Here is a 24553-nt window from a genome sequence, read left to right as displayed (position 1 = left end):
GACTGAAATTCACTGACTGAAAGTGATCCATAAACTTCTTTTTGAAACCCATCAAAGCTACCGTGTCTTTCCAGAGTGAATCAGAGTAGCCTCTGGATCATGGTTCAAAGACTTATATGACTCATAGTAATTTATGCATCTGTCTCTTTCCATGTGTACTCACTTTCGTGTTCTGAAGCCGCTCTACAAGTTTGCTTTGCCTGCTACAGGGCTGATTCTTTTGAACTGCTGCTTGTTAGTAGAAACAGGAGAGTTGTCCTTAATTGAAGTACAGATGCAGTAATGTATGCTTGGTGGTTGAATCGTAATATACATTTTTCAAACATAGTATATCATGTTAACTGCCTGCACAATGTGTAAAGGCAATACAAATATTAATCAAACACAACTGACTAAAGATCTACACTGCAATGCAAACATAGTTGACAGAGCATGCAAGCATCTCATCATGAGCCCTTTGGATTTTCGCACATACTGTAGGTGCACAATAGACTTAACACGATCAACATTTCAAACTAGAAGCAGCAGAAATGTAAACATTATAAAATGGTTTATTTTGCGACTAAAAAAGGTTAAAGTGGGACGAATGCTGATCAAGGTATATTTTAGTGCTACAAAATAGCAAGAGGACTATACTTTTAAACCCCTTCACTTAAGTGTACTGAATGTTCAATTGTTCATGCAGGCGCACATCCAGTACACTATACTTGCTTATGCTTGCCACATAGTCGTTTTCATTTAAAAGGGTACAGTTATGGTAGGGCTTAAAGAAGCAGACATACTGAATGCACCTTTCAACACTGTTTGCTTTTTACAAAGGTTGGAATAAACCTCTGCAAATGGCTGGCGGTCAGTTATTTGGGATAGGCTACAGTACATCAGCGACCCTTATGAGAATAAGTAGTATAGAAAATGGATGGAGAGATGGAATAAAGCAAAGCCAAGAACATTTATTTATGTAGCACATTTAATACAAGGCAACACATAATTATTACATGATTAAAATAATTTAAAAACACTTTAAAGTATATTCTAAAGCTGACTGGGAGCCAGTGTGATACTTTAGAATTGAATTGAATTAGAATTTAAGAAGTGGCATCTTCTTTCAGATGTTTAGGCAACACTCCTGACTGAATGAGCAATTGATTTGCTGCAGATAAGCTTGCACTTGCTTTTTGAAAAAGTCAGATGGTATTGAGTCAATAGTTGATAGTTTCAGCTGCTGAACAGTTTTTTTTTTTCGTTTTTTTTGGTCAACTGTGTCAAATTCTGACATGGCTAGGTTTAGATGTAGCATCATTTTCTAATTTTGCTGATTAATGCTGATACTTAACCTGATGGATTGTATTTTTCTTCCAATAAAAAAGCAAGAAAATTCCTTGCATTTATCTGTACTGAGGAGTTCTGGAGCTATCTGATCAGGTTGTAATCTGTACAGATAACTGGCAGCAGTTCTGAAAATTCCTCCATAAATTTTCCATTGTGTCTTGGAGGTCTATAAATTATTGAAACAATATCCTGTGGATCACTTTTTACTAAAAACAATTATTTAAAAGAGCTAAAAGCACCCAACATACATTCTTTACACTGAAATAATGCTGTAAAAATAGGAGCAATTCTACCGCCTTTTCCCCCAATTTGATACTAGTTTATGAAACTAAAATTTGTTGGTGTTGCCTCATTTAGAATGGTTGTTACAGCTACATTCGGTCAACCATGTTTCTCTAAGGAAGAAAGTCTAGATCATAGGTCGTAATGATGTCATTAATCAACATTGATTTGTTACCCAGTGACCTTATCGTGAATAAAGCTAACCTTGCAGAGATAACTGGAGACAATGGTTTGTTAGGATGACATGTCATACTCATTAAGCTTATAGCTCTACTTTCTTTGTCTCATTTCCTTAACCAACTTTCTGTCCCTTATAATTACAGGGGGAAAAAGTACCTGATCTCCACAGGGGTCTGACTTATTCAGGAGAAAAATATTCTTAATATTTGATTTGTAGCCACGAACCTGCACATACCAGTCAGACAAGCAGTTAAGATTTTTCATGGGCAGAGAGGGGGCTTGGCCCAACTTAGTGGATAGTCTTGAGCGTAGTGGAATGGCAGGACAACATGGACGTGGATGAGATGGAGTGTTGTGTTTCGCTTTGCTTCAATGGGTGTGCGGGACTCCAAGTGACGCCTTATCTCTTGTTCCTCCGATTGCTTGGATGAAGCTAAAGACTCCCTCTGCGCGTCGTGTCCTTCAGAGTGCTGACTAATCTGTTGTTCCACGTCATCCAGTCCGATGCTTTCGTGCCACTGAATGACGCACATAAAATAAAATGTTGGCAGCAAATAATTTAACCCTTTTTTATTTAGACAGAAACCCTATCCCTTATAGAGATGTCTGCACTTCCAAAATGTGTAGACATTGTCAATGAAGTTCACGGATAAGGCAGTACACACATCTTTTAATTGTCTGTTTAGTATCAGTATTCTGCTGAAACATTCATCTCCAGATCATAACGTTAGGAGAGTTACAATTATAAAAACCTCCGCATCCAGACATTGCACTTTCAGAACCTCTGATTGCTGCTTGACAACATCCTGGGCCCCTGTGTGTATAATGACAGATTTTACAGTTGGATGCTAATTAGTGATCTTTATGATTTGTATTTTTTTTTGACAGATATCAGACACCATGTCGTTAGTAAAACACACTACATTGGTGTTCTTCTCACTGCAAAAGCGTTTTACATCATTTATGTCTCTGTCGCTGATTATTAGTGTTTGTGGCTCAATAGGTGGCTGCATTTTTTTCCTCGTATGATTTAGTGTAATACCTTTCAGTGGAGGTGGGGGATGATCATTCTTTGCCAGGGTCTTGTAAAAGTGGAGCAAATCTGTTTGTGTTTTGTGTTGGTTTGCTCCCTCTCTCTCCTGATCTCTCGGTGTTGAAGAAACACCCAATGAAGCCCAACCAGATTCCTCAGTAATCTGCTGGTGCTATGTCCTCCCCTTTGTTCGCTGTCCCATATCTTGCGGTTTTGCTCCCAGTAAATTTCTGGGAGGGCTGCTGGCTGATCCACTGTCATTTCCACAGTTCAGATCCATCCTCTTTGTGGCGCTAACTTGTCTGTTAGCCAGCTCCTGTCCACTGCTTTGAGACATCGGTAAGGTGGTTTCAGTCCCCGATTGTCCATTTACCTCCACATACACTTCAAGGTGGTGGATTTTTGTCTCCAGTTCTGCCATTGTCTGAAGAAGTTTTTAAAAGGGAGGTGACTTATCAGGCTTGTGCTAGTAGCAGGCCACGCTCATGTAATGGCGAGGGGGTACCGAAAAATTTTGAAATTTGGCCACGGCTGACTGTAACTAAAAAAGTACAGTCCCACATGTTTAAAACATCCAGGAGACGCTGCTTCTAGTTTCTTTAGGCAGTAGTAGTTAATGGAAAGGAAACAAATGTTCGATCTGTCTTTCTGAGCAACTTTACTATAAATATCGAACATTAACATTCAGATTTACAACTTTTTCAATGCTTTGCCCATCATTAATGCGAGGGCTAATAACTTACAAGTTTTATTGTTAAAATAATAATCATCCATCCATCCATCATTTTCTGATTATCTGGGGTCGCGTTGTGGTGGGACAGCAGTTTAAGCAGAGATGCACAGACTTCCCTCTCCCCAGCCACTTCATCCAGCACTTCCTGGCATCCTGAGCCGTTACCAGGGCAGCCGTAAGGAATTGTCTCTCCAGCATGTCCTTGGTCATCCCGGGGTCTAGTCCCAGTGGAACATGCCTGGAACACCTCACCAGGGAGGCGTCCAGGGGGCATTAAAATCAGATGCCTGAATAACCTCATCTGGCTCCTCTCGATGCGTAGGAGCAGTGGATCGATTCTGAGCCCTGCTTGGATAACCAAGCTTCTCACCCTATCATCTGCAAAAAGCAGAGACGCAATGCTGAGGCCACCAAAGACAACCCCCTCAAAACTTCGGCTTCGCCTAGAAATTCTGTCCATAAAGGTTAGAAACAGAACCTGGGATGGAAGGCAGCCTTGGCAGAGTCCAACCACCATTGGAAATGAATCCGTATTACTGCTGGCCATGTGGACCAAATTCTGTTGTATAGGGACCGAACAGCCCTTATTAAGGGGTCCGGTACCCCATACTGCCAGAGCACTCGCCACCTAGCACCCCACAGGACACAGTCAAATGCCGTCTCCAAGTACACAAAGCACATGTAGACTGGTTGGGCCAACTCCCATGCACCCTCGAGGACCCAGCTGAGGCTGTAGAGCTGGTTCACTGTTCCACGGCCAGGACGAAAAACACACTGCTCCTCCTGAATCTGAGATTCGCATTCCAGACAGACCCTCTTCTCCAGAACCCCTGAATAGACCTTACCAGGGAGGGTGAGAATTGTGACCCCCCCCCTGCAGTTGGAACACACCCTCCGGTCCCCCTTCTGAAAATGGGGGACCACTGCCCTGGTCTGTCAATCCAGAGGCACTGTCCCTGATGTCCACGCGATGTTGCAGGGACCAGGACAGGACAGCCCCACAACATCCAGAGCCTTTAGGCACTCTGGGCGGATCTCATCCACCCCGGGGTCTTTGCACAAGGAGCTTTTTAATCACCTTGGTGACCTCAACCCCAGAGATAGGAGAGCCCGCCTCAGAGTCCCCAGACTCTGCTTCCTCGTAGGAAGGCGTGATAAATAATATGTGTTAATCTGATTTATACTGTACATTGTTTGTACACTGCCACTAACTGCTTTTCACTCATTTGGAAGGCAATGCAAAATTAGTTAAAGCTGCTGATGGCTTTGTACTGCGGTGCTGTACAGCAGTTGTCTCGGTTGGTTTGCCGAAAGAGAAGAGCTGGTCAACGGGAACACATTTACTGGGTAACCTTATAGTACAGTAGGTTATCAAACGTAATGACGTCCTTTCCACATTGTTGTTGGCTTTAATGGGAGCTGTCCTTAGGTGCTGGCTATCAGATGCGGCTGCTTTTTAAATGAAAGGTAGTAAAAAAACAAATTGAAAATGTTTTGTTAGCTGACATGACGCTTTATTAAGAAGGCGTGAGAGAATTGTAAAACAAAAGCAGTTGAGAGATTTTATTTTTGGCTCGTGTGTGCTTTTTCTTTTTGTTTATAGTCTCCTCACTTCAGAGCAGCAGCATGGGTTCAGTTCACACTCACTGACGGTGTGAATGTGAGAGTGAATGGTTGTCCGTCTCTATATGTGCTCACTGACTGACATGCAATCATTCCAGATTGATCCGCCTTTCCCCCGAAGTCAGCTGGGATAGCTCCAGCTCTCCATGACCCTGAACAGGATAAGTGGTATAGAAAATAGATGGCGTGCTTTTTTTTTTATATCCATGGATAGTGTTTGACGAACTGAAAATCAACCACAATCCACCATAATTAATAACTCCTAACACAGTGAATGTACGGTAAAGTCAAAGTGATGTCTATGTTTCAAATAGCCCTCTTGAAAAAAATTTATAGAATAAATTAAAGGCTCATATGAAGTAAAAGCCCAACTGAAATGGACATATTCATGGAGAAGGATATTTTAACACATTCATCAGTTCCAACATGCCACTAAGCACAAACAAGGCATTATGCTGTGTTTGCTGTACCACGTACCAGGGCTATGATACGTGCACCTTGTGCAAACAAAGGCATTCACATAAAAATGGACCTTAATGCAGTCTTTTTCCATTTCTGGTACTTCAAGGTTGTTTGTTATGATTTTCTGACTCGCCTTCACAAATATATGCTCAATTTGTTATGGCTAAGTCTGTAATGGCTGTTGTTGCCGTATGCATACAGCGACTGAAATAAGTATTAAAGACGTCAACATTTTTCTCACTAACTATACAGTACTTCGAAAGGTGCTATTGAAAATTTCACCAGATGTTGGGAACAACCCAAGTAATCCATACATACAAAGAAAGTAGAACAAATAAGGTCAGAAATTAAGTTGTGTAAAAATGTGAAATGACACAGGGAAAAAGTATTGAACACATGAAGAAAGGGAGGTGTAAAAAGGCATGAAAAGCCAAGACAACACCTAAAATCGATCAATAATTAAACAGCAGTTCAGCCCCTTGTCAGTGCAAATGAATAACAGCTGGTTCAGTCCTAATTGATGGCCTACAAAAAGGTCTCAGTGCGAAGGTGTGAGTCAAGACACATCTCATGATGGGAATGACCACAGAGCCGTCGGCTTTAAGTGGCTGGATTTTTGCAGCTCAAACATGGAGAGATGTTAGGCATAAGAAAGATGCTAGGCGTCGTGGTATTTGATTGACAGTTGACAGTTGAGAAGGGTGTGGTTTCAGTGTATTCAGCGAACATGCCCACAGCTTTGGAGCATGGAAAACAAATGACTTCTCTTTTCCCCCAAGTTTGAAGCCTCATTTTATTTCCCTGCCAATTGTTTTTCTTCTTTTTTTTTTAACTCATTCATCATAATTTGGCAGGATTGTTAATAACAATTTTCTCTGTGTTGTGACAAAATATACAAGACATATTTATCTTCACTTCACAGGGACTTATTTTAGTAAATACAAAAGCGCAATTCCAGTTGAAACAATTGTTGGATTCAACCAACAGATATGGATGCAGCAGATATTCCTTTGTGTGTGCCTTGAATCTCATATAAACTAAGCCCAACTACTCGTCGTGATCTTCTGTGCTTCGCTAATCCTCTCCGACATGGATCAATAATTTTAAAGGTCAAACACAGTGGTCACGGAAAATGCAGATTAGCTTGTCAGTAGCTGACATGCTCCAACATTGCCAAAGCCACATGCTCTGTTTTGGTGATGAGCAGATGCAACCACAGATTGGAAAAATGTACAATCAAATGGGTGTTAAAATAGCCCAAGCAGACAATCAAAAGATGGTAAGCACATAGATGAGGCACAATTAAACCCAGGATATGTTTAACATCACTACAATAGCTCTATTTTTAGAATAATACAAAAAAGTTGATGACTTTCGATAAAACCTAGGTAATTGGCAAATAGTGCAGTGCCGAATGAAAGTTACACATCTAACTACAGTTCTACGAATCCCGAATGACCGCCAGAAGGTGGTGCTGAATGCACTGAATATTCCCTTCGCGCATGCGCAGTTCGAATATGCATTCCAAAAAAAATCACGTGTGACGCCCCGATGACCCTGAACTGGTATATGTTCTGGTGTCACATGGGGCTCAGTTCCTACAGAATATCCCGCGTAAACACAATGATTCTGAGTGACAGAGCGCACTGGCGTTCAGCCGGGATTAATTGAACCATAGTTACATACGTAACTTTTGTTCTAGTTCATCTCTGCTGATCGGCAGAAGGTAGTGCTGAAGCACTGAATGACTAATAACAGCAAAGTCATGAGGAATCCTATACACAAGCCTTAGTGAGAAGCCACCGGCACCAAAAGCCACGCATAGTGAACGGGGAGTGGTGGCACACACAATTTAGAATGTGGCAAATGTGACAAGCGTCGAACACGAGGCAGCGGCATATATATCCTCTGGGGATACACCCCTCAGGGCAGCCCAAGATGTGGCAACACTCCCGGTAGAGAGACCCGAAAAGAATGGCAAATGGCATCCACGATCCAGTGAGACAAACACTGCTCACCACAGAGAAAAAGCTCTGCAGATGAACGAACGTCTGCCGCAGCAGCTCTCACAGAACACAAGACCTCTAGCCTGTCCCCACCCCCCAAATGCAGGTATATAAAGGGCAAGATCCATACACTGACCAAAATGAGCGACGTGAGGGCATAAAGAGACACCAGCACCATCCGTGAGCAACTTCAGGCATGGAGGGCTGACTGACGATGTGTGCAACTCACTGACACATCTTGCCAAGGCAATGGCGAGCAAGAACGCACTGCAGCTCTGCACCTGCCAAGGGCTCAAAAAGGAGGCAGGCACAAGCCATGTTATGTAAAAATAAACAAATAAATACATGAAGTTGTTTAAATTGTGGGCCATGAATCTATAATCTATGAAAGTTAACTTTTTGAATGGAATTATGGAAATAAATGAGGTTTTCCATGAGATTAATTTTTTTTTGGAAAGGGTCTGTATATAGCGCAAGCGGCTCACAATGAGAAGCCGCAATGACCTATGCCAGGAGAGGGGGCGCGGACGCTACCGTCACCAGCAAAGGCTACCGTCGAAAGTTATAAACCCAACAGAGCTGGGACACCCCATCGGTAGCTTGCTTCGAGAAGTCTCAACGCCATAAACTGGGATAGTGAGACGCAAACCAGCCTTCACCAGCAAAAAAAGAAGAAAAAGAGAAAAAATAAAAAATAAAATACGAGGCAGCGCCGAGTAGCCTGGGCGCTAACACAAGGCTGCATAGTTGCGCTGCAACACGTGCGACAGTGAAATAACCATTCCATCGTGAAGAACAAATTGAGTCAACAACCTTCCCTTAGTCTCACTGGGACAGGTTAGAGAGTCGTGGTTGAGAGGCTATTGCAGTGTAGTTATATGAATTTGCATCCTTGTGTTGAGTGGTCACATTTTTTTGGTTGTTGGCTATAAATTATTACATATTTTGTATTGTGAGTGTAAATTAAATTCCCCCTTGAGGTATTATAATCAGTAGAATGAATTAAAAATTCATCGTTATAGTCACTTTACTGCAAATGGGGAAAGCCAAGCCAAACCCCCACTTCTCAACACTCACTCCACCGACTGACTGTACTCTGTTGTGAAATCTGTTGTTGAAGAAAAGACAATCTCCTCTGTACATATTCTGGTTGTCCAGACAATGTTCATGCTCGAAGTCTCCTAAAGACTCACACATTCTTGGGACCTTGGATTGTTGGGAATAGGGTTCTCATTGAAACTTGATCTCAGTGGTCCTGCTGAGAGAATATGGAAAATCACTAACCCTAACCATTGCACACACCTTTCCTATAACGATACAACAGAAGAGCCATTGTCAACATAAACATTTTGTGAACTGTAATGAAAGAACAAACAACTGTTAGTGACATCAATAACAATCTTTAGAGGGCATGAGTGAAGGTAATTAACATGAACAAAAATACAGATCCTAAACTAGAAGATGCAAACCACTCATTAGCAAGACAAATAGGAAGGGGAGTGAAGTATACAGATGCGACTCCAAAACTCTTGGACGTAGTTTAATGGACTTATGAGACAAAGATTAACCTTTACCAAAGTGATGGAAAAAAATCTGCTAATGATCCCCAACATACAAGCTCATCTGTGAAACTGAAGTTGCAATCGTGTAAGACATGGTTGCAGCGACAAAATAAAACATTAAACATTTTTATAATTACAATAATAATTATAATTAATTAGTAAATCTACGGTGGCATGGTGGACGACTGGTTAGAGCGTCTGCCTCACAGTTCTGAGGTGCGGGGTTCAATCCCCGACTCCGCCTGTGTGGAGTTTGCATTTTCTCCCCGTGCCTCCGTGGGTTTTCTCCGGGCACTCCGGTTTCCTCCCACATCCCAAAAACATGCATGGTAGGTTAATTGACAACTCTAAATTGCCCGTAGGTGTGAATGTGAGTGCGAATGGTTGTTTGTTTGTGTGTGCCCTGCGAGTGGCTGGCGACCAGTCCGGGGCGTACCCCGCTTCCTGCCCGATGATAGCTGGGATTGGCTCCAGCACTCCCGCGACCCTTGTGAGGATAAGCGGCTCAGAAAATGGATGGATGGATGGATGGATAGTAAATCTACAGAAACATTGTGTCTGCCAATTTTATGAAAATTACTCAAATTCTGATTAGAAGCTCCTTCATTGGGCAGCAATGTAATGACCCAAAACATAGTGCCAAAAAAATTTCATTAGTTCATCAGGTGCGAGAAGTGAATGGAAGGACTACGTCAATCTGCAGCCTAAAACCATATACTGTAGAGTATCCCTTTTACCTACTGAATTGGAGACTGAAGGGAGTGACCCTAAAAACACACAACAAACAGAGGCTCTGGTGAAAGCCTTGATAAGCATCACAAATGAAGAATGGGAAGGTTTGGTGATGTCGGAGCAGGCTTCATTCATTGACTGCAAGTTTGAGATTTGCAACTAAACTTCATACAACAAAGAGCATGGATGTTATGGCTTTATTTTTTTATGGTTTGTTATTTGTATTGTTTTTTTTGTTTGTTTTTTGTGATAGTGATCTCTTGAAAAAGTAATTTCGGGACCTGATATGTTCCACATATATTGAGGACTGACAATAAATACTACCATACCGTACTGGAAATCTGTTCCAGTACTTTTGATCACCTAAAAAATTGGTGATTCATTGTGAATAATGCAATCTTCTAAGTATCTGATTCCGATGTAAAAACCTGGAACTAATTTTAAGTTTGAAGTCAAATCCAAATGGTTCAGTCTATTGCAAAAATGCAAAAAAACTGCACTCTGGCGGAAGTCCCACCTGTTTGTCAGATGGAGAAAATAAACCTCATTTCAATGATCACCTCTTGATGATTTCCCATGGATCATTAACCCTCTGAGCTCTCCTAATAGCTGCAACTATACAGAGTGACCAGATATCAATGCTCTTGTCTGCATCGCCATGAATGATGTTAAGACTGCTACTATCGATCCTATGCCATCAGTTTCATTGGCTTGGAAGTTAATGGACTGGAAATGTTCGTCTAGTAGTTACTGTTGACACAAATAATCTACAGCAGTGAAAAATTGCTGTTGTAATGAACACTTAGTGCACAATGGAAAACAAAAGTAAATGTACTCTGCCACTTTCTGAACATTTTTCTCAGACAATCAAAATGGAAAAAGATAAACAACTGATCTCTTGAGGTGGCTGCATGCTAATGACGAGACTGGTGGAGGGAGTGCTTTAAAACATTTTGGTACAAAGTGGTTGTAAATGCTATGTATACTTGGGCTATGCATTGTTAACAACCTCACAATTCGATTTTGATTCTTTAGGTTGTGATTCGATGCTATATTGATTCTTTAGGGATGCGATTCGATATTGATTTTAATGTTCTAATATCCATTCAGTATGAGGTAAAAAATACACAAATAATTAAAAGTAAATTTGGATAATTTTATATTGTTGATGGCAATGGTCGTGTGTCACATCACAGCACTAAAACATCTGGAAAAAAATGTGTATGTGTGTAACTTATTTGTATATATGGAGTACAAAAGTAAAAATATATAAGTTGTGTATAAACACTGAAAAGGTAAAGTGCATGTAAACTTAAATTGTTTATTTCCTCTTAGAAATTGGAATAAAAAAATTCGCAATAATAACTTATTTGTTCATATGGAGTAAAAAAAGTACATGATGACAGCTCTTTATTGAAAAAGTAACATGCATGTATACTTAAACAATATTTGTTTTACTTATTAGGATTACTATTATTTGCAGGGTATTTAAGTAATACCTAAGTAGCATGTTTGCGGCATTGTGAAACAAGCCTGTACCAGTACTTTCTTCGTCAAACCTCATTCATTTATTGCGACTCTCAACAAGTTTGCTATATTGCTCCCTCCCTGTGTGCCTTCTGTGGAGGGGGCTCTAGTCCCCAGAACATTTCACAAAAATTCCCACTCGTTAGAAATTAAATGGGAAGTGATAGTTACATACGTAGAGGTCAATCGCTCTTTCTGTCGACTTCATTGACTCTAAAACCGCTGTCTTAACTCTGTGTACATTTCTAGGACGGCGACTTCTGACGTATTTTTATATTGGAATTGCATATCATGGTTGAAGTGTCTTTTGTCAATTTCTGTGTTCCAGATTTACATCACATTTAAAAGTAGAAGTCGCTCACTTTACGCAGCTGCTGCTGCAGCTATTTGGCTTCCGTCCATACAACACGAACCACACCCACAGCGCCTCACAGTGGCCAGGAGATTAATTGATTCAGCAGATTTGCTGAATAAATATTGAATAGCGAAAAAAAAATTGCAATGCATTGCCGAATCAATATTTTTTATACACAGCAAATCTATAAACTGTCTGATTAGGAGTTTTTAACTCGAAGAAATAAAGTGCAGAATGGCTTTTTAATGGAAATTGTCTTTTCAAGGCAAAATTTGTGCTTAACTCAACCAGGCCAAATACGTATAAAGATACCTTTGAGAATTTTTTTTTTCCAAACCTACTTATTCCATTTTGGTGACAAGAAAGAAAGTACATATTTTCCTCAGCCTCCTCTTTACTTAGCATTACCCACATCTCATTTTCATAAGACCAACCTTTGTGGGAAATCACCATGCGATCCAATGATTCAGAGAACAAAAGCTTTTAAACCTTTGACAGCTACGGATGAGATATAATATTACGAGCCGTCAAAAAGCAAACTCAGTGGAGTGAAACGTCCTCAGCTTTAGTAGGGTGACATGGAGATGTTCTCACAGAAACAAAATACATTTACGCAACATCAATTTCTCCGTGTTTTCCTTGAAGTATTCAACATCCTTTCTAAAACTAAGAGCTCAATTCTGTGTAATGGATCATGGACATGGATAGAAAGTTATACATGTCAGTGCACCTTGACAGAGTTTCTTTGTTTCGGTTGCTTAAAATTGTTGTACGTAGGTAGAATAAGACCATTTCATACAAATAGCGTTTTCTGACTACTTCAAGTCTAGGAAGAATCATATGGACCATAACTAAATAATATAATTTGTCTTCTGTTTTCGTGCTAAACAGGAGACTTTCTAAAATGATGCAATACTATGTGCTTCAATGTGTAACCACGATTACAAATTACAAAGTAATTCATACAATGCACGCCCGCGACCCTAGTGAGGATAAGCTGTATGGAAAATGGATGAATGAATGTTTTGTACCTCAGTGGCCAAATATCTACAGCCAATACCTCGGTATCAAAACTATAATACTGTGTTCCCTTGAGATACGAATGACCTGACTTATGTGTTTTTTGAGATACGAACCATTGTTTGGCCATTATTTTTTTACTTTGACTTACAAGCAAAACCCTGAGATATGAGTGCTGTTTGGTGGCAGTAAACCCCAACTCACTGCAGAGCAAGCAGCAGTTTTAGGGATAGAGCTAGAGAAAAAAACTTTTAAACAGGCTTCAAGCTGTTTATTGCCGCTTACAGTTGAAGTTTACTGTAAAACTAAACATAAAACAAAGTTAATTACACATTGCCTTTACAAGGGCTCACTAGTTTAATGCTCACCAGGCTGGGGAGACACTGTACCGTGCTTTAGACAATCTGATGTTTTTTGGCCATAATGTTCATGATTTCTAGTAAACAAACAAGAAGGCCCCACCTGTCTCCTCTCCTGGCGTTACACGCCATGTCCATTGAGCACTGTCAAAAGCATACTTCTGATGATACCGGTGTCCACATACAGCATTCTCATGCAGTGGTGAGCAAAGTACGGCCCGCCGGCCACATCCAGCCCGTTGATCATTTCAATCTGGCCCTGCCAAAGATTGGTACAGAATCGCCCAAATCACATCAAAATCATGACTACATTCTTTTGACCTTGTCCTGTAATGACCAGTGATTCCACCAGGTAGTACTGTAATGCCCAGTGGTTCCACCAGGTTGTCGTGTAATGCCCAGTGGTTCCACCAGGTAGCGGAGTAGGTACAGTGATACATTGACTTGACTTTGGCTGTTCTGTTTTTACTCTGCTATTGCTCACTTCTTCAACCATGAGTGGGCCAAAGAAAAGAAAAGTTGACAGTGAGTGCCGAGTGTTTAATATAGAATGGACTACTAAATACCTTTTCACTGAAGTTCGGTCAAAGGCTGTATGTCTAATTTGTTAAGAAACCATTGCGGTTTTGGAGGAATATAACATCAGACGTCACTTTTCTACCAAGCATGCTGATTATGCTAACAGCCAATCAATGCAGGAACTGATGGCTACAGCTCAGCGGTTAAAATCAAGCTTGCAGGCTCAGCAAAACACCTTTATCTGACAAACTGCCATACAAGATTCAGACACCAAGGCGAGTTTTTTTTGCTGGCATTCAAACTAGCAAAGACCAGCAAGCCTCTTTCCCAGGGAGAGTTTCTGAAAGAATGCATGCAAGAGAGTATCTTGTGTCCTGAGAGCAAGAACAAATTTGAGCTTATCACGCAGGACAGTGACTCGCTGTATTGAGCTAATTAATGAAGACTTAGATAACAAGCTAAAAAAAAAGTAGAGTCATTTACATTGTATTCCTTGGTACTGGACAAAAGTAATGACATAAAGGATACTGCTGAGCTTTGAATTTTTATCAGAGGGATTAATGACAATTTTGATACTCGAGGAGTTTTCGTCCATGGAATCCCTGAAGGGAAAAACGCGAGGAGAGGATTTGTATTACCGCATGTCGGATGTCATCAAGAGGCACAAGCTACCTTGGAGTACGCTTGCCAACATTACCACATATGGATTGCCAAATCAGTCACTGATGGAGTAATGGTGCACTCGCCTAACTTTGGTGCGGGCAGTGTGGGTTCAGTTCCCACTCATTGACTGTTTGAATGTGAGTGCGAATGGTTGTTTGTCTATATGTGCCCTGCGACTGACTGGCGACCAGTTCAGGGTGTATTCCGGCTTTTGTCAGCTGGGATAAGCTCCAGCGCGCCACAACCCTGAACTGGATAAGTGGTGTTGAGAATGGATGGACAGATGGATCGCCAAATCTGACTGAAAAAAACATCGGGCTCCAAAAAAGAGGACAACCCTGAGCAGGAGGTAATTAACCGCTAACCCTGCATAATCCACCAGGAAGCACTTTGTAAATTTGTACTGCAGCTTGACCATGAAGTAAAGCCAGTTATAAAAGTCCTTAACTTTATTCATGTGAGGACATTTCGGCATCATCAGTTTATTAAGTTTCTCGAATAAACTGATCATGATCACCAGGACTTGCTTTACCACTCATATGTCCGCTGGTTAAGTTCAGGGAAAGTGTGCCATCGAATGTGGGAGCTCAAACAGGATCTCTTTTTTGGCGTTACTGGAGAAAATTGACAATTTTCATGAGCTGAGTGACACAGATTGGCTTTGTGATTTAGCTTTTGCTGTGGACATACTGACCTATGAATGAGCTGAACGTGAAGCTACAAGGGAAAGACCAGTTTATGCATGAAATGTATACAAACACCCGAGTCTTCAAAACCAAGCTAGATTTATTCTCAAAGCAAATGTCAAACAAGTCATTTGTTCATTTCCCCACAATGGCTATGCTGACAGAGGCTCCTCGACATGTGAAAAAATACAGGAAATCACTAGACGACCTGCATGGAGATTTCTGCCATAGGTTCTCTGATTTTGGAAAAATTTAGTCATTTCAGCTGGTGTCATGTCCCCTCACACAAGACCCTGAAACAGCGCCACAGGAGCTGCAGATGGAACTGATTGCTCTCCAATGTGATACTTAAAAGAATTCAACTCTCAAACTGGATGAGTTTTCTGCTTCATTAAGCGGAGAAACATTTCCAAAAATCCGGAAGATGCCCCAGAGGATGCTGGTGGTGTTTAGCTCTACATATGTGTGTGAACAGACTTTTAGTGTGATGAACACCAACAAAACATCCTAGAGATCCCAGCTGCGTGATGAACACCAAGACTGTTCTCATTAAAAGCAAATCTAAGTATAAATACTACAATGCCTTTTTTTTTGTTTTGTTTATTTTTTTTATATGTAAGCATCTGCTCCTGGCTTGGCCCGCCTGTCATATTTTAATAGTCATTGTGGCCCCTGAGCCAAAATGTTTGCCCACCCCTGGTCTAATGCCGAGTTGTGAACTTCATACTCGTTTTTGTCACATGCCACCACTTCCCTTGTAAATAAGTAGTCCTACTATTTATATAAATGGGAATTGGTGGAAGACCATGACTTACAGTGTACTGCCTACCAGTGGCCAAGTAGCGCACACCAGAAGAAGCCGAAATTGATTAGTTATGATGCACAAACTGTTTAATGCTTTACATTCTATTCATGTTATTACCGTATGTTTTAATAAAGTTACATTTGTAGAGTGCTATTTTTCCTCAATAAAATACATGAGTGGGCGGGGGGCTTGTGATGGATTAATTGCATCTCCATTCATTTCAACTGGGAAAGCTGTTTTGAATTATGAGCATGGTCACTGAATGAATTTAACTCATATGTCAAGGCACCACTGTATATCCTAAATTTTGGATACAAAAAACCTTTCCAATCTTGTAATTGTGAGTAAAATGTGTTAGTATTATTATTAATGTTAAATATTGTTCAAAAACAAAAAAAATATTTTCTTGAACATGGCATAAGTTCAACTGAAATGTAACAGTTTTTAGTGAAACAAATTTTCATAACTTAATTAAAAAATAATAATAATAATTAATTAATCGTGTCTCAGTCTGAACACTCAGGGCTCTATTTTCGAAGTCACTTAAAAAGCTGGCATATCTTGATTTTCCTGCAAGCACAAGACTCTGCCCGTGTTTGCCAATTTGGCAGACCGGTCTGCGACAAGCTGGGCTTTCCGGCGCAACGAGGATGTGTTGTTTGACATGGGCATGTGACAATTTGGTGGCGGAAATTCGGTCTAAACCTATGCGTGCTGGGACCATGTCAAAATCCAGCACAGTAGGCAGACCATTGTTCTAACGCAATTTGAGTGAATTTCATCGAGGCACAGATAGATTCTGAGCTCCAATGACATGTGTGGTGGATGTCATACATAATCCATCTATAAATATGTGAACAGCAGGGTTCAAACCCTCTCAGTCATTGTAGAAATCAATTCATCAAAAACATTATTATTCATTCATTCATTCATTTTCTGTACCGCTTATCCTATGGGTTTTCTCCGGGTACTGCGGTTTCCTCCCACATCCCCAAAACATGCATGGCAGGTTAATTGAAGACTCTAAATTGCCTGTAGGTGTGAATGTGAGTGTGAATGGTTGTTTATATGTGCCCTGCGATTGGCTGGCGACCAGTTCAGAGTGTATCCCGCCTCTCGCCCGAAGTCAGCTGAGATAGACGCCAGTACGCCCGCGACCCTTGTAAGGATGAAAGCGGTATAGAAAATGGATGGATGGATGTAGCATAGGACTTACAGTTATTGCACTCTTTGTAAATCATTTAAAGAAATTTGGCTGCCTTGTATTGCTTTATTCATAACACTTTCTTTTCTTTCTTCCAGAGTCGAAAGCATGCCAATAAAGTGCGGCTGTATTATATGTTACATCCTGTGGATGGAGGATGCCCTGCCAAGAAGCTCAGAACAGACAATGTAAGTTATTTATGCTATACTGTATACATCATGTCCTTCGTCTGAACTCACTGAGAAATGTGTCTAATGTCAGATCTCAGCTGCCAGATTCATGTGAAGAGCTTTATTGTTAATGGAATTTTAAAAATCCTCCCTCAGTGTCTGAATAGCGGAAAGGCTGGGGGCCACCATTTTCGTCCCATAAATGATGTGGCTGTGGTTGGATACCACAGGATGTCAAACCTGTCATCACACCCATCTCTCTACAATGATTGTTAGAAGTGCCTAAAGTGTTTGAGAGGCACGGCAATCATGTCAAACCATGTTTGATACATACAGTAGTACATTTTTCAGCTACCAGCATTCAGATGTGCAGTCATGGCGAACTGATATAATAGTGACCATAAAAATGCCATTCTACAGTTTGGTCCAGGCTGGTACAGCAGGGTGTGGGAGGTAACAAGTACGGATGCTTACTGTTGCGATGATGTGATAAAGTATCACCTCAGTTGTTCTGTCACAGTTTTCTTTTATAACTTGGTGGTATTCTCAAGCAGTCTTTTATTTCTTTTTACTCACTTTATTTTCTTTTTATTCCTTTTACATGGTACCCCTAGTGTTCACTCTGAGACACCACATAGAGTACCTGAAATCAAATGTCTTGTGTTACAGGCTACATTTAAGTGAAATGTGTGGCAAGACTGTTAGAAAAACATGCAGTTGGCTGTTAAAATGTCAGTAATTACAATTACTCTAAAGCGTGTTATAGTATGTTTAATTTTCATCACAATTGCGAGATTAAATGGCATTTAATGCACTTGGTATCTCTAGTAATAAGGCCCGGGACAGAAAGGGATGCACATTAGTGTCTGTTGTCATTTATGGAAATGTGCAAGCTCCTGAATAGAATACACTCTATTCTTCTATTCTATGCTCACACAAACACAATCATATTAAAATGTGTTTTTCCGTTCTGCTCAGGATTAAATATTTTTTTAGCATTTGTACTTCTAGGAAAGGAGATTTTTTTTTTCTTTCTTATACTTATATTTTTGCTCATTTATTACAGTGAGTGCAATTATCACCTGAAACAATCGTTTATTCAATGAGTACCTGCACTATAAATGTCACAAGTACGGTAAGACTATCTCTGTTGGCACAGTTAAGCATTAGCCATCCCACATAAAAAAAAGTTCTGACGTTTTCTTTTACTATACAGTATACTGTATGTTTTGGATATTTTGTGCAATGTGGGTCACTGATGGTGTAGTGGGACATTCGCCTGACTCTAGTGCAGGCATCGTGGGTTGAGTAGCCACTCAGTGACGCTATGAATGTGAGTGTGAATGGTGTTCCGTGTCTAAATGTACTCTGTGACTGAATGGCGACCAGTTCAGGCTGTAGTCCGCCTTTCGAAGTCGGCTGGGATAGGCTCCAGCACCACGCAACCCTGATCAGGATAAGCGGTATTTTTAGCCCCCCCCCCCCCCCCCCCCAAAAAAAAAAAAAAAAAAAAAAAAAAAACTAACATGCATTTTATTCTCATTTATGAGGGCTGCATTTCTATCCCTAAACTGCATGGTCCAAACTCTGTTCAGAATTTAACACAACAAAATTAGCCTTTGTTAAATGGTTAGCATTCACGACTAGCATGAGCTTGCTAGTGACTACCATTTTAGGTAAAAAAAAAAAACAACAACAGAAAATACAAACTACCATTCAGCTCACTCAAACATCATGCTATATATACATTACACATTGAATAGTGTATTAAAAATCACTTACTGCACACACTGCCGACTGTGGACAAATGAAGGCAACTGTGGTGTGCGTGCCTTTGTGCTTGCGTGTACGTAAATGTGAAAGTGAGTGGCGCGCACACACACACATGCATGCACACACACACACACACCATTGCTCCGACCACAGTAATTTTGATGCAAAGAGCGAGAAAACCTTTCTTACTAAGTGACGTCAGCCGTGCAGCGCCTTAAAGCAGCTCACAGTCCGGACTCCAGACCAAGTTGAGAGCTGTCACTTTTCATTGTAAATATTATTTAAACTAAGTATTGTATGTCCTTCAGTAAGTTAGTGCTTACCCTCCGTGACCGATTTATGACCGCGCACTTTGGTATGAATAATTAACCCACAATTCATTGCGCGTTTAACACGCCAGTAAAACTGTATTCGTAATGTGTAAATAAAAAAGAAAAATAAATAAAATACACTTTTTACCAAGGAAAACAACAAAAATAGTGTGGGGACAGTGAAATCGTGCATTTCTTTGCGCTATTATTTAATGCATCGTCACTGTGCATTGTGCAATAAATAATCACTTCCCAATCGCTTTCTCCGACCAATTGAAAAAAAGCGTGATCACCGTTTAATGCTGCTGCACTGCTGGACTGCTCTTTACTTTGTAACGCATTACCGGCATCACTGCTCGATTACAATTGAGAATTACAGTATCATATTGGTGTAGCATATATTGGTGTTTGGATAAAGTTTATTTCAGAAATAAATTCGTTGAAACAGGGACTCCTGCGTTGCTTCCGGTTTAGTGTGAATTGACGCTTAACGTTATAAATCAAGCTATTTTGCCTTGTAGAGGGCACTGTGTCACTTTTTATATGTATAAAACTTAGAGAAAGCGACGAGAAACCTTTTTATCAGTCTCATAATCTAAAGGTTGCTACATTTTATGAAATATGAGTTCAAGATGACAGAGGTCTCCTTATTAAACTCAAAACACACACAACACAACAAAGAGTGGAATTTTATAGAATAGTTAATGAAATCTACGAGGGATGTATAGGGAAACACAAAGAGGGGTCTAACTACAACAAGGAAACACAAATAATGGTGAAAGAAAGAAAAATAGGCGTACGGAAAGGGAAAATTGAAACTGTGAGCGTTTTATGCGTTGAGTCGAAGCGAGAGCGAAGTTGGGATTTTGTGTGAAGCTAGCAATTTTCCCAAAATTAATAGGCACTAATATTGTACATCCTAGCAACGCTTATTGTGTGGCACTCACAGCAGTAGGTCAGTTGGTCGGTGGGTGTGGTCTTTCTCCGGACATCTGAGAAGGAAGACCGAATCAGGTTTGGTTGAAAAAGAAAAAAAATGCAGAAAAAGAAAACAAAAGAGGCAGAAGAAGAAACATTGTTGTTTGTCACGCCTCGTTGGGAGAATATGACCGTCTCTCTCCCCGCCTGTTTCCAGGATCCGCTAGCAAGTTCAGAGAACACACGTTTGGCTGGGAACGTATCTGGCACCTCAGCAGCAACTGTCTCAAGGCTTAGCAGCGGTGATCCACGGAGGCTGGGGAGCCTGATCTCCATCCCCAAGGCCCGCCTCTTACCAGCCGGGTGTTTGAACAAAAGATAGGGGAGGGACCGTGCCAAAGTCAAAGCTAGAAGGCCAGACATGAAAGAGATAGAAGAGGCGGGAGTCAGAGGTTAAATACCCAGGAGGTGTGTCCCAGAGGACAAAGGACCGGACAAGACCACGCCCATCGACTCAAATTTAGTCTACCAACTCTGCCATAAAAGTGGTGTAAAAATCATATCTTAATATAAAATACTCCCAACTTTGTACTCTATACTCATAAATCAAGCGTATAGAATGGTTGTTTAAACTTTAGTCTTGGCAAATCGACTGCTTATGGTTCAATCTCATGCTGTTTGGCTTCAAATCAAGACAAACAGCTCTCAGAATCTTGCAGCTGCACATGCAAAGTTGACACACTGACACAAACATCATTTGGAATTTTTCTGCAGAGTTCGTTAAATATGAAAACGGACATTTTATCTTCAGAACGGAAGCCCACGGGTTGCAGTACTCTCAAAAGCCAGTGGGTGGCGCCTTTGGCGCCTTGCATGCATGTTTGAATAGTAAACAAATACTTCATTGCTGTATTTGCATTCCATTGTCGATCTGTCCCAGCTTGGTCTCCCTGGAGAGACGGTCCCACCTTTTGGCTGCTGTCAGTTCAAACAAAGAAAATTACTCTTTGATGACTGTAAGCCAAGATTTCGAGGGTACCTGCTAATTAATTTAGGCTCCACTTGACATACGCTAGGTGTCCTCCCAGTGGCCGTCTCACACTAGGGCCGCAGGGAAGAATGCAGTTTATCAAGTTGTGGGGGAGGTTTTGGCAACTGGGTCAGAGTCACTACATTGGCGTCATTGGGATTAAATGTTTACAGCAACAGAAACATTTCCATTGATATTGTCTCTCCTTGCACAATTAAAATCATTACTAATTGTCACCATGATACTAAATTCTATCAAGAGACTTGATTCAGAGGTAGTTAGAAGCTATTAGAAGAACTCCTCTGAGCATCACTGCTACTCAAATGTAATCAACCTTGAGCATGATTTAGCAAGAGGGATGGACGGTTTGCCGGGCTAAACAGAGAACATCACAATTCTTTGCTCTCCGCTGTGGTTGCATTGCTTCATTTGAGAGTTTACTATCCAAAGTAATGGTCTGTGAAATTTCATCTGTTATGTATTTGGCTCATGGATCAACATTACCCAAATACTGTTGTTATACTGAAGCACAAACATTAACATATAACATTTTAGGTCAAACAAAAAGGATACAAAGCTCAGAAACAAAGGGGTCTTTGGTTGCACTTAGAGGCATCAGTGCGATTAATGTAATTGCTGCTTAGCCTCAGCAGCAGTTTTATCAGAACAGTATACACATCAACATTTAATCATTGAAAGAAACAAAAACGAGAGACAAGGTAAAAGAAGCAGGTGTAAAGGTGAGGAGGCTGATGCAGGAACTCCGAATGGATTACTAAAGCCACCAAATGTTACGGAACGTCCGTATTTTTTTTTTAATACAATCACTGAATGTTGACTCGTTATGGCCGTAAAACTAATTGTTCCCTCCATCCATCCATCCATCCATCCATTTCCTTTACCGCTTGTCCTCACAAGGGTCGCAGGCGTGCTGGAGCCCATCCCAGCTATATTCAGGCGGAAGGCAGGGTACACCCTGAACCGATCGCCAGCCAACTAATTGTTCCAGATATCTAAAAAAAAATAAAATAAATCCAGCATCTAAAATTACTGGCGTCTCCACATTGAACAGCTGCTAGGGACACGCTTTTTTATTACGGCGCCGGCTGCCAAGCCGCGGAGGCGAAAGTTCTCTTTTCGTTTGCTGTCTGCTGTATACCCTAAACTGGTCGCCAGCCAATCTTCATTGGAACTGGGGTTTGAACATTTGTTTATTTTTGAGGAAAAGCGGGGAAATTACGTCAGTTTACCACATTTTATTCATGTGCAACAGAAAAGGTTTTATTTTTTTTAGTGCAAAAACAGATCGCAGAAATGCATCTGGCAAGCGTGCAAAATTACTGCTTAGTTCATTATTGTGCTTTCTAGGAGGAGTAGATGCAATAGAGCTGTCACTCGAAAATGTTTAAAATCAATTATCCTATCAATTATTCCATCGAATTATCGAAGAATCAGATAAAATTTGATTTTGCACTCAAATGTATATGATAATATATCTGATAATTAAACAATTATAGTTGTTTATTTGGTATTGTTTCATACCGAATAACAACCAAGTAATATCACACCAGAGGACATGATATTGTATAATTATCACTCATGGAATGACTCTTGTTAAATCCAATTGCTTGGTTGGACTCATAACTACAGTAACTGTTTTATAATACTACTTGTATTTCTATTAATCCACATTGGATATTTCTTACATTTTTCGTCTTTAAATACACCCCTCGTGTTGTTATTGTTTTTATGTTGTGCCACGACCATGAACTCAACTTTGAAACCGTAACAGTTACAACCACAGATAGGAATAGAAGACTAGATGCGTTCCCATCAAAAGCAAGGAAGGCATTTACATTGAAAATAAATCAAAACTTGTTAATGTCTCAACCAATTGTCATGAGGTTTACCTTTTTTGTCAACATCAATGCATATGCTATTAATACAGAACATTTAATAAAAGAGCCCAAAAATATATGTTAACTATGAAAGCTTACTCCCAGTTCCTTCATTGTCATTGTCACCGAGGCTTCACTTCGATATTCCAACTTAATTCACTTCCCTGGTGAAAATTGTATCCCAAGGAACCACTGTGTTTATATTAGGGCTGCAGCTATCAAATATCATCACACCCATCTCTCTGCTATGATTGTTAGAAGTGCATAAAGTGTTTGAGAGGCACGGCAATCATGTCAAACCATGTTTGATACATACAGTACATTTTTGTGCCAGATGTGTTGTGACTAAGCCGTGCATACAAGGTGGCACTGTCTAAAAATACACGCAGCAGCCACTGCCTCCAGAGACTGAGACAGTGTGTACATTCTGGCATGGGACAGCGTCTGGACCTTTTTGAGTTGATGGCATGTGACAAGTGTACACGCTGCTGGTCATTCTACTTACTGTGATAACCTGCTCTCATCGGAGTGGGGTGGGAATGTCGGTCAACCCGTGTGGTTACAAGATTTTAGAGGTCAACCCGTGTGGTTACAAGATTTTATAGGTTAGGTGACGGCTGAAATGGATGAGGTACATTGGTCACAGTCGTAAAATAACTGTCATCATGTATGATCTCTGCTAGTAAAAAAAGCAAAGGTAGGTAAACTATGGCATATATCTAGTAACCCAAATGCAAATCTAAAAACATAAAACCTCAGTGGAACTGTTAAAAAAGCCCCAAAATGTTTAAGCCACAAATGCTCAAATTATATAATATTAAATGTGTATATGATTTTTGCATCACTGTTTCATAAATTTATTTTGGAATTTTAAAAACTGACTGTCCCTTCACCAACTCTAATCTAAAGCCATAACTCCAGAAGTGTGTTATTATTATTATTATTATTTAAAAATTTTACATCCGTCTTCCAGTCGAGAGGTGCCTTATTAGGGTTGGGCATCGTTTGAATTTGTGCGATTCCGTTTCTTCATTTCGATTCCGGTTGCAAACGATTCTCGATTCCGATTCTTTTAGAAGGCTGGGTCAAAAAAAGTTAAATAAAGGGTGTCCAAAGTATGAACATCGATTTTCTTAGCAGCCTGCAGCATAAACTAACATGAACATTTGACTCGACATTCTTTATAACCAGTATTAATATCAACTCTATTAACTAAAAACCAATGTGTGTGACACTAACCCAATTGACCTAATATCCATTAATTACTGTTTTATCATGTAAAATGGTTTATATGTGTAAGTTTTAACTTAACTTCCTGTTTTAAGAATGCAGCCTTTTATTTTGAAGGGTATCCACCAGAACTCAGCATTTTG

At 40.4% G+C, this 24553-nt stretch overlaps 1 protein-coding gene and 1 long non-coding RNA gene across 6 annotated transcripts in view; one reads left to right on the top strand and one right to left on the bottom strand.

Annotated features, from left to right (window-relative positions):
- Positions 1–20785, bottom strand: part of LOC133474759 (uncharacterized) — a 33149-nt gene extending 12364 nt beyond the window's left edge. For both annotated transcript variants that reach the window (XR_009787614.1, XR_009787615.1), the window contains exons 1-2: positions 20498–20785; positions 20282–20326 (exon numbers count right to left, since the gene is read on the bottom strand). This is a non-coding gene — a long non-coding RNA (uncharacterized LOC133474759). The remainder of the gene's footprint in view (positions 1–20281; positions 20327–20497) is intronic.
- zmat4a (zinc finger, matrin-type 4a) overlaps positions 1–24553 on the top strand; it is a 99169-nt gene that overhangs the window by 15677 nt on the left and 58939 nt on the right. For all 4 annotated transcript variants that reach the window (XR_009787612.1, XR_009787613.1, XM_061766742.1 and 1 more), the window contains one exon: positions 17179–17268. Coding sequence is in view for 2 of the 4 variants with exons in the window: in XM_061766742.1 (XP_061622726.1) it covers positions 17179–17268 (90 nt within the window). In the remaining 2 variants the exon portion in view is untranslated. The remainder of the gene's footprint in view (positions 1–17178; positions 17269–24553) is intronic.

Source organism: Phyllopteryx taeniolatus, chromosome 3 (genome assembly GCF_024500385.1).
Source record: "Phyllopteryx taeniolatus isolate TA_2022b chromosome 3, UOR_Ptae_1.2, whole genome shotgun sequence".
NCBI classification, from domain to species: Eukaryota; Metazoa; Chordata; class Actinopteri; order Syngnathiformes; family Syngnathidae; genus Phyllopteryx; species Phyllopteryx taeniolatus.
This window is presented reverse-complemented; position numbering and strand designations above follow the sequence as displayed.